The 14162-nt window shown below is 34.6% G+C and overlaps 2 protein-coding genes across 2 annotated transcripts; both read left to right on the forward strand.

Moving 5' to 3' along the window:
* Positions 1-3020: 3020 nt before the first annotated feature.
* LOC109239823 (classical arabinogalactan protein 5-like) lies at positions 3021-3750 on the forward strand. Its single transcript, XM_019406416.1, has one exon. The coding sequence runs from the start codon at positions 3148-3150 to the stop codon at positions 3550-3552; it is 405 nt and encodes a 134-aa protein (XP_019261961.1). The 5' UTR covers positions 3021-3147; the 3' UTR covers positions 3553-3750.
* Positions 3751-13123: 9373 nt separating this feature from the next.
* LOC109239822 (classical arabinogalactan protein 5-like) lies at positions 13124-13885 on the forward strand. The gene has a single exon (XM_019406415.1). The coding sequence runs from the start codon at positions 13240-13242 to the stop codon at positions 13645-13647; it is 408 nt and encodes a 135-aa protein (XP_019261960.1). The 5' UTR covers positions 13124-13239; the 3' UTR covers positions 13648-13885.
* Positions 13886-14162: the final 277 nt, after the last annotated feature.

Raw genomic sequence — 14162 nt, forward strand, 5'->3', positions numbered from 1 at the left:
ACTTGATAAGTTTGAAGTGCTGAAAAGCATTTTTAAGTGATGGTTCCGGCATGTGCAGAGGAGAAGTCCAGATGCACCGGTGAGGAGGTGTGAGCGGCTGGCTTTGGAAGGCATGAGAAGTGGTAGGGGGCGGCCTAGGAAGTATTGGGGAGAGGTGATCAGGTAGGACATGGCGCAACTTCAGATTTTTGAAAATATGACCCTTGATAGGAAGTTGTGGAGGTTGAGTATTAGGGTTGTAAGGTAGGGTCGTAACTATATGAGGCTAGTCTGATATGATTTTTGTCTTGGACTGCTAGTAGTTAGTGTTGTGTTCTCACTACTCTTTCGTTCTATAGTCCCGGTTCTATTTACTGATTATTGCTAATTATTTTCATCTATTTTCTGGCTTTTATGATGCTGTATTATTCCTTTGGTTTCTGTTGATGGTACTGATATATTGTCTCTTTTCGTCTTCTTGAGCTGAGGGTCTTTCGGAAATAACCTCTCTACTCCTTCGAGTAGGGGTAAGGTCTGTGTACACGCTATCTTCTCCAAACCCCACTAATAAAGTTTTACTAGGTCGTTATTGTTTCATTTGTTGTTATTCAAAATTAATAAATACTCGGTATGTGTTTTCACATCCATTTTTTCACTAAATTGTAGTACTAAAGTAATAGACTTTTTTACCCCATTTTGTTAATCAATCATGATGAGTAGATAAGTTAGAGAATTATAAGAAAAAGTTAAATACTCCCTATTTCAATTTAGATAACACACTTTTTTTATTATTTTATTTCAAAAAGAATAATATATTTTACAATTGAAAATAATTCAGTTTAAACTCTTCATTTTACCCGTAATGAGAGGCTTTTAAGCTTACAAAGATTTTACCATTAAGCTGTTAAGATCACAAGTTTCAAAAATTTTTTTTTTCTTAAATTCTGTATCAAATCAAACTACCTCATTTAAATTAAAACGGATGATGAATAATTTAATTAAATGCTAATGCGAAAAGACATTTTCTGACCCCTCAAACCAGCATCTCAAACCAGCATCTCAAACCAGCATCCCCTGCTTTTTAGGTGGCAAACACAAAAACGAATACTATAATCCCCGCTAACGAGACTAGAACGTGCCAATCATACTGGTCCCTATAATGTTTGCTAAATTGCTTATTTCCTCTATTTTAATTTAGATGACACACTTTTTTTATTAATTCATTTAAAAAAAATATATATATTTGTAATTAAAAATAATTCAATTTTAAACTCTTTATTTTATTTATTTTTGCCCTTAATGAGAAGATTGTATAACCACACAATGTCATGACTCCACAAAGCTTTTACCCCTTAAGCTTTTAAGATTACAAATTTCAAAAGTCTTCTTCTTTTTTCTTTAACTTAGTGTAAGGTCAAACTAACTCATCTAAATTGAAATGAATAGATAATAATTTAATGATCCAACGGTCATTTCATAGCTTGTTTATTATAATTTTTTCGCAAAAGTTTTTAGAAAAAGCTTCTTCGAATTCTTTATAAGAATTACCTCAAATCTATCTATATAGAATAGGAGAAGCAAAAGCACTACATTGAGACAATTGTCTTAACCACAAAAAACTAAGTGGCATTGTTAAGACAAATAAACTACTTTTCTAACTACTTTTGTTTTTGAATTTTAAATTTTAAATTAATTGGTTACACTACTTGAGTTAAAATAAATATAGATATCTTATAATTACCAATAAAAAAACAAAATACGAAAAAAAATATTCTACTCATTCAAATTGGAGTTTTAAAATTATTTTACAATAAAAAACAAAAATCAAACTACTAATTCAAATTGGAGAGTAATTTCTTCCTAATATAGTAGTTGTAGTGTGTGTTGTGTGTATATATATGGGAGTAGTTATTATACTAAATTCGTAATTTAATAATAATTCATACGTCAATTTAACAATATTAAGTGATGGATAATATAATTACATAAGCAAGGAACAAATATATATATATATATATATATATATATATATATATATATATTTATAAAATAGTTAGTATTATTATGAGAAAAGTCATACATATACACATAACTAAAATCATAATAAATAAATAGTCATAAATGAAGAATACCAAAAAAAAGAGCAAATGATATCATAAAAATACATATACTAATTAAATTTCTCATGTAGGAAAATTTAGTTAATAAATAGAACTCATAATTTCATAATAAAAGGCTTATCTCTTTATACTTTAGATGAATTCAAAATTATAATTTAATAAAAAAATTATATTATTTAAATTTTCAGTAAATATAAAATGAGAAAATTAATCATATATTATAGTAGAAATGAATGTACGAAAAGAGGTGGATAAAGATAATTTTATAATTTGAATTAATTAATAAACAATAAATAAATAAATAAATAAATAAATAACACTCAAGAAAATTATAGATAAATTTAGACAATTGAAGAATTTTAAACAGCATAACATAAGCATAAAAATATATATTTTCATAATAAGAAAATATATACGTATGTTCTTTTAGAAGAGAAGTAGTATCAAAATATTAAGACAATTGATAAATTAATAAAATATCACATTAGTAAATATGTAGTACTAAGTACTTGCTAATTTAATAAAGAATAAACAAGGAATAAATAATTTATTTGATTACTATAATGCTTTGTATCCTTTGATTTTGTATAGATTTTATTATATTTATATACACTACATTAAATAATAAATAGTAACTAATATTTATTAAAATAATATGATATATTAAATTATAATTTTTTATAAGATTAATATTCCGTCAAATCGCATCGCGGGTTCTAACGCTAGTTTTAAATAATAACAAAGAAACATTCAAACAAAACTTTTCCAGAGAAATTTAGGTCTTCACGCGGAAAGAAAAATGTTAACCAGCGGTCACATTCCCCTTTCTTCTTCTGTCGTTGAGTTGTCCACTAATTACTGGAGTAGCATATTTTAAATCTAATTTTCCAAACCAACTCACTAAAATTAGAAATTTCCCTCCTATATATACAACTCTTTTCCTGTCCTTTTCATCCAAACGATACTCAACAAAACTCATATTTTCTCTTCCTTTTGTGCATATTTCACTTTTCTTATTTCTTCAAATTTTTTCGTCCTAAAGGTTAGAATGGCATACTCAAAAGTGATCATTGCTATAATGTTCGCATTAGTAGCTGGATCTGCTTTCTCTCAGGCACCAGGAGCATCTCCAGCAGCTTCTCCAAAGAGTTCTCCACCGCCGGTAGCATCACCGCCTACGGCGACTCCTCCTCCTTCTACAGCAACACCTATCTCCGCTCCTGCAAATGCTCCTACTACTGCATCTTCTCCATCTGAATCTCCGTTGGCATCTCCACCAGCTCCACCAACTGTAGATACTCCGGCATCATCTCCTTCTGGCGCTTCTCCTCCATCTATCGCCGCCGCTCCCGGTGGTTCTCCTACTTCCTCTCCTAACTCTGCTTCCTTGAACAGAGTCGCCGTTGCAGCATCTGCTGTTGTAGCTGTCTTTGCTGCTTCTTTCATTCTTTAAATCTCTGATTCGTGAGATATTTTGTGTTTTCATTCGCCGGAGTTGATGAGTTAGGATTTATTTTATGGTTTATTTTATTTCCACGGTTTTTTTATTCTTTTTAGTTTTTACTTTTACGTGCGACGCTAGTCGTGATCGCTGTTGATATAGCCGATATTTGTTTCTTTCTCGTGTTGTAAATTAGTTGATGATGACGCCCAATTTTAGTCTTAAAAAAGATAAGCAGTCGTTATAAATATAATCCGGTCAAGAATTTAAGCTGGAACAATTCCTAAATTATAAATATTAAGATTCCTATTTTAACCTTATTAATTAACAAATTAAATGAGTGAAATTAACAACTAAAGATACTAAGGGTTAGAGACAAGATTAATGAGGCCTATAGTTATGATTTTCCCAATTGTCGGAATCCTTCCCGCTACGTCTCCTATAATTTCGCGTAATTATTCTCTACTGATCATGAGCAATCGACCTATCGTAATTCTCTCTCGAGCAACTACAATAATTTACTAGTCATATTCTCTCGAATTACGCTAGCTCGCACTTTTCGCCGCTCACTATGATCACGTTAAAGCCTCGTTATCTCTAATCGCGCTTTTAAATCCACCATATTGATCTCTCATATACCTTGGGAGTGACATTATTCAACAACAAATCTCAAGCAATACATAATAAATAGGCACAATCAATTGAGAGCTCTTCAATTAACTAAAATAAGCACGTAGTTGAACAAGTAGGGATATTAAAAGGCAAAATTATATTAAAACGTAACAAGAATTCATCCCCCAAAAGGTTCCATCAAAACTCTAGATAATAAATCAGTTATTCGTAATAGTATATAAAACTACAATACTAAAAGTCATAACCAACAATGAAAAGTAGGAAGAAGAAGGGGCAAAATTCGTGGTTGAATCTTCCTCCTTGCTCCTAACGTGATCTCGTCTCCTTGGGTGTTGTCTTACCCTAAAGTAGTGTCTCCCTCCTCAAAAGGACGTTTTATGATGTATTTATATCAATTAGGGTTGATATGGGGCGTCCTTGATCTCTCCTAATTAGAAAAAGGACACGCTGAGTCGCGTGCCAGAGTTGGTGCAACGCGCGACTTCTGGCATGCTCCTAGTTATTTCTTCTTTTTCTTTGTTCTTTCGCGTGCCAGGTCCAGTGCCAACCTCCATACTTCGCTGTTTTTTATTTATTCTCTAAGCCATTTCGCACCTACTTTCACGCAATTCGCCAATTGTGGCACGCTCCCAAGTCTTGCATCTCTACTCTTTTTTGCATCAAATCATCCAATAGTACCAACTTTCATCCAAATTCATTTCTATACATAATAAATATGTAATGAGTATATTATATGCTTATAAACATGTTATTTTCCGCAGCTCACATAAGAAATAATATACAAACATATTCAAAAACATGCATTTTTCATCATTTATCAGTTGAGAATTTTCAAATTTATGGTGCTTCTCAACTCCTACGTACATTAAGATTTGTGAGCCTACTTTACTCCATTCTTTTTTCTTAAAAGAAACCAATCTCTCTGTAAGTACAAGGCAAAGAAGTAGAAAGAAAAAAGAAATTCAAGTGGACCAATATTTTTCTCTGGCCAGGTAAGGAGTGCGATTGAAGTATGAATGCAGTTTGAGTAATTTTGCTATTGATTTTTTTTCGAGTTTCCTTACCATTAAAGATCTAAATCTTGTATTGCAATCTTCAATCACACTAGCAAATGGTCACAAAGTCACTTCTCTATTGCTTCCAAGCCATTTCCCTTGTTCACGCACCACCTCCAGATACATTAATTAGTTTAGTGGTGGAATCAGAAATTTGAATAAGGTGGTTAAAAAAAAGTGAAAAATACACCTAAGATTTGAACCTATGTAAAAAGTTAAACAATTTGTATATATACAAAAAAAAAAAAAAAAAAAAAAAAATGTTTTCAACCTTTTCCACAGAGTAATTTTTCAACGGCAGAGGATTCAGTTGAACTCTTTCTAAAGGTAGTTATGCCCCTGATTGAGTTTCCAATCTACTTTATCCTTATTTAATTGCAATAATTTCAAATTTTCAAAGAATTGAAAGAAAGAATTCATTTTATCACAAAATATATTTTTCAAAAGGCTGGCAAATCAATATTACAATCTATTTTTGCTCTCTAATAGAGTTCAATAATTGGAAAATCTTAACATGTCATTTGAATTTGGAAAAGCAAAGCTGGAATTACCCCACAAGCACAAGAAAGTCTCAAGAGCATCACCAACCCTCTCCCCTTCTTCTAATGTACATCTCAAATTACATTTTTGAAAAAGGTAACCATAATAATTTAGGTTCAATAAACAACAGGAATTTATACAGCACATGAATCCATGTTCTGTAGTTTCCCGTTGGAGGTCATCATTTGTGAGATAAAGAGTACTCTTTCTCGACAATCTTGCGTTGTATGTGTTGGATTTTGTTGTTTAATAACAAAAGAAGTGTGAATGGAAAATGGTGGAAAAAGAAATGGAGGGAAGTAAAATTTTGAATGAGTTCACTAATGTACTTTGTCCCTCATTGGTAGAAAGAAAGAAAATCTTTGTGTATATAAAGAGAAGCTCATCTTTTAGCTCTTAAAGAGCTAAGAAGAAGGCAAGCCTCGCGCCGTCGTCGCTCGCTCGGCTTCGGATTTGTCAACGATTGATTGATTAATCTTTTTCGACAAAATTCTTTTCAAATATTTAATTAATTAATTAAAGAAAATTCAATTCGGAATAACCCATGACCCGCGACCCGGTCCGGTCCGGTCCGTTTTTCTTTCCCGGATTATTTTAAATCCGTTTTTACATTTCCCGCAATATTTTCAACAGTTATGGCTGTTCTAAAACAATGTCACACCTGTTCCAACAGTCATGGCTGTTCTGAAAGGTTGCAAACCTTTGCAGAAACAGTACCAAATTGGCTATAAATATTCCTTCAAATCCCAGAATATTTACTTATGAAAGTTTCTGATAATCTTCTTCTTCTTCTGCACAAAAATTCCAGTGTGTTTTACAGCCTTCGAGTGGTTCGCTGTTCATCGGCGTTTTTTGTACCAATACTCCGGCGAGTTAAATCGTTCTACCTTGGGAGGATATATTCCAGAACCTCGGGTACTTGAGGGGAATAATTTCCTTAAGGACACACTGTATATTCAGTGGGCTCGATTTGTTCCTATACCATTTTCGAAATTTATTTTGAAGTTCAAATACTATTTTTCAGAATTTATTTCTACTAACTTTTTGTTTCTGTTTTCAGAAAGATTATTATTTTTTTATTTATTTACAGCAATACAGATTAATAACAATCTTAAGGAAATTATTCTTTTATTATATTCTGTATTCTGTCTGCATTTTACTATTCTGATTTGAAGATATAAAAACTTCATCAGAGTATTGAAATTCAGAAAACGATTTGAAGAACATAAAAACTTCATTGTTTTTCTGTAGAACAGTATGTAAAAACTTCAGTTGTTTTTATTACGTACTGTTTATTGATTACAGTATTATTTACTGTTCTGGTTTTGCCATTAATTGATCTCTTCTGTTGCTGACAGTAAGAAATGGCAAATAAAAACGGAAATCCTTCTGCGACTATTGGTGCAACGACGATAGCCTCGTCAAGCCGCACTGTTGTTCCTCCGACCGAGAAACCGGAGAAATTTTCTGGAACCAACTTCAAAGGATGGCAGCAAAGAGTGTTCTTCTGGCTTACCACACTTGGTATGCAAAAATTCACTAGTGAAGAGCCTCCTGTGCCTGTTGCGGACATGCCGGACAATGAAAAGTTCATGGTTGTTGAGGCGTGGAAGCAGGCAGATTTTCTTCGCAAAGGCTATATCTTAAGTGCTTTAGAGGATGACTTGTACAATATTTACAGTGCAATGAATACTTCGAAAGAATTATGGGATGCACTTGAGAAGAAGTACAAGACAGAAGATGCATGCTTGAAGAAGTTCGTGGTTGCCAAGTTTCTAGACTATAAAATGATAGACAGCAAAACTGTGGGAACCCAAGTTTAGGAGCTTCAACTTATTTTTCACGGCCTTATTGCTGAAGGTATGGTCGTGAATGAAGCATTTCAAGTAGCTGCTATGATTGAAAAATGGCCTCCTTCGTGGAGAGATTTCAAGAATTTACTAGAAGCACAAGCGCAAAGAAATGAAGTTGGAAGATCTTGTGATACGTCTAAAGATCGAGGAAGACAACAAAATAGCCGAGAAGAAGTCTCGTGGAAATTCAACGATCATGGGAGCTAATATCGTTGAAGAGACTGCTCCAAAAAGTAAGAAGAGGAAGAGGTCTTCTGGACAAACTAAGGAGCAGAACAAAAAGAAATTCAAGGGCAGCTGCTACAATTGTGGAAAGGTTGGTCAGAAAAGCCCTGATTGTCGTCTCCCGAAAAAGGATAATAAGAAGGGACAAGCCAACATAATGGAGAAGAATGATGACATTAATGATCTTTGCGCAATGATTTCGGAATGCAACCTAGTTGGAAATCCGAAGGAGTGGTCGATTGACTCTGGAGCCACTCGACATGTTTGTGCTGTCAAAGAAGCATTTGCGACTTACTCTACTGCTGGTCCCGAAGAAGAAATTTCCATGGGAAATAATGCAACAGCCAAGATTGAAGGTTATGGGAAGATATTCCTGAAGATGACTTTCGGCAAGGTGTTAACGCTCAACAACGTTCTTCATGTTCCTACTATTAGGAAGAATTTAGTTTCTACTTCTTTACTTGTAAAGAATGGATTCAAATGTGTATTTGTTTTTGATAAAGTTGTTGTAAGCAAGAACGAAATGTATGTAGGAAAAGGCTACCTCACGGAGGGCCTTTTCAAACTCAATATAAGGTTGCTGACAGTATGAATAAAATTTTAGCTTCTTCTTATTTATTGGAGTCAAATGATTTATGGCATATTCGTTTAGGACATGTCAATTATAAAACCTCGCGGAAGTTAATTAATTTAGAAATATTGCCTAAATTCGAGTGTAATGAATCAAAATGTCAAATATGTGTTGAATCTAAGTTTGTAAAACATCCTTATAAGTCTGTTGAAAGGAATTCAAATCCTTTAGACTTAATTCATACTGACATTTGCGATATGAAGTCGACACCATCTCGAGGTGGAAAAAAGTACTTTATTACTTTTATTGACGATTGCACTAGATATTGTTATGTTTATTTGCTTAATAGTAAGGATGAAGCAATTGAAGCATTTAAGCAATACAAGAATGAGGTAGAAAATCAATTGAATAAAAAGATCAAAATGATTAGAAGTGATAGAGGTGGAGAATATGAATCTCCATTTGCAGAAATATGTTCAGAATATGGAATTATCCATCAAACTACTGCACCTTACACACCTCAATCCATCGGAATTGCGAAAAGGAAAAATCGGACATTAAAGGAAATGATGAATTCTTTATTAATAAGTTCCGGATTGCCGCATAGTTATTGGGGGGAAGCTCTCCTTACAGCTAACCGAATACTCAACAAAGTACCCCACAACAAAACGCATTCTATTCCATATGAAAAATGGAAAGGAAGAAAACCCAACTTGAAATATTTCAAAGTGTGGGGGTGTCTAGCAAAGGTACAAGTTCCTTTACCTAAAAGGGTTAAAATCGGACCAAAAACAGTAGATTGCGTTTTTATTGGATATGCTACAAAGAGTAAAGCATATCAATTTTTGGTTCATAAATCCGATAATCCCGAGATTCGTGTTAATACGGTAATGGAATCAGATAATGCTGAATTCTTTGAAAGCATCTATCCGTATAAAACTGAATGCGAGTCGTTAAGTGAAAGACCTAAACGACCTCGGAAAGAACCAAAGGAAAATACTCCAAGTATAGAAGATCCAAGGTGTAGCAAACGTCAAAGAACATCTACTTCCTTTGGACCAGATTTTGTGACATTCTTGCTTGAAAATGAGCCTCAAACTTTTAAAGTAGCTATGTCATCTTCTAATTCAGCATTTTGGAAAGAGGCAGTCAATAGTGAGATTCAATCAATTTTGGATAACCATACATGGGAATTGGTTGATCTTCCTCCAGGAAATAAGCCTTTAGGTTCGAAATGGATCTTTAAACGGAAAATTAAAGCTGATGGCACTATTGACAAATATAAGGCAAGACTTGTTGTCAAAGGTTATACACAAAAGGAAGGCCTTGATTACTTTGACACTTACTCGCCAGTAACAAGGATAACATCTATTAGGGTGTTAGTGGCACTAGCGGCCGTGTATGGTCTTGAAATCCATCAAATAGATGTTAAAACAACTTTCCTAAATGGAGAATTAGAGGAAGAGATTTACACGGAACAACCTGAGGGTTTTGTGGTTCCTGGTAAAGAAAAGAAAGTGTGCGAACTTGTTATGTCGCTTTATGGACTTAAACAAGCACCCAAACAATGGCATGCAAAATTTGACCAAACAATGTTGGCAAATGGATTTAAAATCAACGAGTGTGACAAATGTGTTTACATTAAAAATACTCCAGGTCATGAAGTCATTGTTTGTTTATATGTTGATGACATGTTGATAATAAGCAAAAGTATGGCAGATATAAATGCTACAAAGCGCATGTTGGCTAGCAAATTCGACATGAAAGACTTATGAGTTGCTGATGTGATCTTAGGAATCAGAATTCACAAGACTCCACAAGGTCTAGCATTATCACAGTCTCACTACATTGAAAAGGTACTTGACAAGTTCAAGTATTTGGATTTCAAAATTGCCAAGACTCCAATTGACGTGAGTTATGAACTTCAAAAGAATGAAGGTGAAAGTGACTCGCAACTGGACTTTGCAAGAGTATTGGGAAGTTTGATGTATATCATGAATTGTACGCGACTAGATATAGCATGTGCTATTAGCAAACTGAGTCGGTTAACAAGTAATCCCAATCAAATACATTGAATGGCAATGAAACAAGTTTTGGGGTATCTGAAACATACCCAAAAATATGCTTTGCATTATAACAAATATCCTTCCGTGATCGAGGGATATAGTGATGCAAATTGGATCACCGGATCATCTGAAGTTAAATCCACGAGTGGATATGTTTTCACAATTGGGGGTGGAGCAGTGTCTTGGAAATCATCCAAACAAACGTGCATCGCCCGTTCTACAATGGAATCTAAATTCATAGCTTTAGATAAGGCCGGTGAAGAAGCTGAATGGCTCCAAAATTTCTTGGAAGATATTCCATTTTTGCCCAAACCTTTGGCACCTATTTGTATACATTGTGATAGTCAAGCGGCAATAGGTAGAGCAGGGAGCGTTATGTATAACGGGAAATCTCGTCATATTCGACGGAGACACAATACCGTTAGACAACTACTCTCTAGTGGTGTTATCACAATTGACTACGTAAAGTCAAGAGATAACGTGTCGGATCCACTTACAAAAGGCCTATCTAGAGAGGCAGTTGAAAGATCATCAAAGGGAATGAGGTTAAAGGCCTAGGACAAGTCATCATGGCGGTAACTCTACCTAGCAGACTGGAGATCCCAAGATCTAGGTTCAAAGATATCAAACAAAGTTATGAATGACGGTTCAACATTGTCAAATAACTCAACCCATTCTCGTGATGAAGAAAATGTTCAAAAACGAAGTAAAGCATTAAGGCTTTTTGATGAGTCAATAAAGCTTAAAGCTTTTTAATGATTTGCTAAGTCTGGCAGGATATGAACAGATAGTGTGTCTTTAGGATTACACGTTTAGGAATCACCTATGTGAGTGTGAAGTGTAAGCCGCTTCAAGGAGAATAAAAGTAAAGGCCCATTCTCTAAGCACTCATGAAACCAGGCGGTGTTCATGGATGAAACGAACACAACCGTGAGAACCATAGATGGTTAAGGATTGATTGTGTGACTTATGTTGTCTAGGTATACAACAAAGCTCGACGGTTCAAAGATATCAAATCTACCGATTGACCGAGTATATCCGATATAAATTCACTACGGAAAGTTCAAAGGGAAACCTACTTATCCAGATGCAATTAATTCTTGCATGTAAAACACACACACGTCCGTGCATTCCTTTAAGTTTATAGCCATTCCCCATTCATGTGCGGGATTGTTAGATTTTGTTGTTTAATAACAAAAGAAGTGTGAATGAAAAATGGTGGGAAGTGAAATTTTGAATGAGTTTACTAATGCACTTCTTCTTCTTCTGCACAAAAATTCCAGTGTGTTTTACAGCCTTCGAGTGGTTCGCTGTTCATCGACGTTTTTGGTACCAACACTCCGGTGAGTTAAATCGTTCTATCCTGGGAGGATATATTCCAGAACCTCGGGTACTTGAGGGGAATAATTTCCTTAAGGACACACTGTGTATTCAGTGGGCTCGATTTGTTCTTATACCATTTTCGAAATTCATTTTGAAGTTCAAATACTGTTTTTCAGAATTTATTTCTACTAACTTTCTTTTTCTGTTTTCAGAAAAATTATTATTTTTTTATTTATTTACAACAATACAGATTAATAACAGTATGTGTTAGGACCGCAAAAAACCAGGTGTCATGCGGAAGCTAGCAAATCAAACTTGGAACGAAGATAAATTATACAATAAAGAGAAATATACCAAAAGAGACACAAATATTTAATGTGGCTCGGTCAACTGACCAACGTCCACGTCGGAGATGAGCAATCCACAATATAAAAGAGAGTACAAAATATCGAGAGAACAACCTCACGAAGAGGCAAACACAAGTGACACACTAACACATGTCCCGTAAAGTTCCCCCCCTAAACAGGACTCTCAAGCCCCCTATGGCTACATTGTGGATGCTACTGAATGAGAAGGAATGATCATCAATTTATAGAAATCCAGACCTTTTACTACAAGAAAAGGGACAAGCCAAATATAGCAAATATGTTGTCCCTACGCAAAAAATAGATTTTACTCGGTAATTATATACATAAAATATTAAATTAATAAGTGCATGATATATATTTATATATTTTAATTGCTTATGCGTGGTTTATTAAGGTATATTTTCATCTTTTTTTTTTGTTGCTAATTATTATAAATTTATATAATTTAATATAAACATGTAAATGAGTACTTTCCAACCTCTTAACACCAAGTATCCCCTGCTTCTTAGGTGGCCAATCAGAAACGAATTTTATATTCCCAGCTAGCTAGACCAGAACGTGCCAATCATAACGGTAACCATAATGTTTGCTAATAATAATTTTATATATAAAGAGAAAACAGTCATTAAAATGCTCGGAAAAAAAAAATAGTCCTTAGCTTGTTTTCGGAAAAGTTTTGCAAAGAAGTTTTTTTTTAATTTTTATGACGAATTATTTCAAATAAAAATTGCAAAAGAAACAGTCAAAACAAAAAAAATTCTAGAAATTTATCTCTTGACGCGGAAAGAAAAATGTAACCAGGTGGACTCAATCACCGTCCCGCGCTTCTTCGGTCGTTGAGTTGTCAACAAATTATTAGTCCACTATTTATTCAACTTTTTTTAAACCGACTTACTAAAAAAAATATTTTAAAATTTTCCCATATTTCCCTCCTATATATACACTGCTTTTCCTGTCCTTTCCTCCAAACGGAACTCAACACTTTCATATTTACTCTTCCTATATCTGTTTGTGCTCGTTCTCTGCTTTTCTTCTTCCAGAAAGCTCCTGATTTTAAAGGCTAGAATGGCATACTCAAAGATGATCATTGCTTTAATGTTGGCTTTGGTGGTTGGATCTGCATTTGCTCAGGCACCAGGAGCATCTCCGGCAGCTTCCCCGAAGACTTCTCCACCACCGGTAGCGTCGTCACCTCCGGTGGCGACTCCTCCATCTGCAGTAACACCTGTCTCTGCTCCTGCAAATGCTCCTACTACCGCATCTTCACCATCTGAATCTCCATTGGCATCTCCTCCAGCTCCACCAACTGTCGATACTCCGGCATCATCTCCTTCCGGTGGTGCTGCTCCTCCATCCATCAGTGCCTCTCCCAGCGGTTCTCCTACCTCATCTCCTAACTCTGCTTCCTTGAACAGAGTCGCTATCGCCGGATCTGCTGTTGTAGCTATCTTTGTTGCTTCTTTGATGCTTTGAATCGTCTTTGATCTGTGAAGATATTTTGTGTTTTATTTCGCCGGAGTTGAACAGTTAGGAGTTTATTTATGGTTTTATTTTTCACTGTTTTTTGTTCATTCTTTTTTTACTTCTTGACATTCAAGGGCGGCGGTAGCCGTGACCGCTGTTGATTCTTTTTGCTACTATCATTATTGTTGTTGAATATTACTACTGGATTCTTTGTTATTTATGGAGAATACTGTGATTTATTTCTGAATTTCCTAACGGGTTTCGTCTTTTTCGGTTCCCTTAACTTTGTATTGTTTGAATTAGGGGCGTCAAATGCGCGGGTTGGGACCAATTTTGGGCGGGTTTAAATGGGTTGACCTGCTCTAAAATTACTTGGCTAAAATGAGTTGAGTTAAGATGGGCTAAATTTGGATCATAGCCCAATCTGTCCAATTCTTATCAGTAGAAATGGCGTGAGGTAGCCACTATTTAAGGTGATATTTATTTTTTATCCAGCAATTCTAATGTTGAGCAAAAATAGCCAT

The sequence above is a fragment of the Nicotiana attenuata genome, unplaced genomic scaffold (genome assembly GCF_001879085.1).
Source record: "Nicotiana attenuata strain UT unplaced genomic scaffold, NIATTr2, whole genome shotgun sequence".
In the NCBI taxonomy this organism is placed as follows: domain Eukaryota; kingdom Viridiplantae; phylum Streptophyta; class Magnoliopsida; order Solanales; family Solanaceae; genus Nicotiana; species Nicotiana attenuata.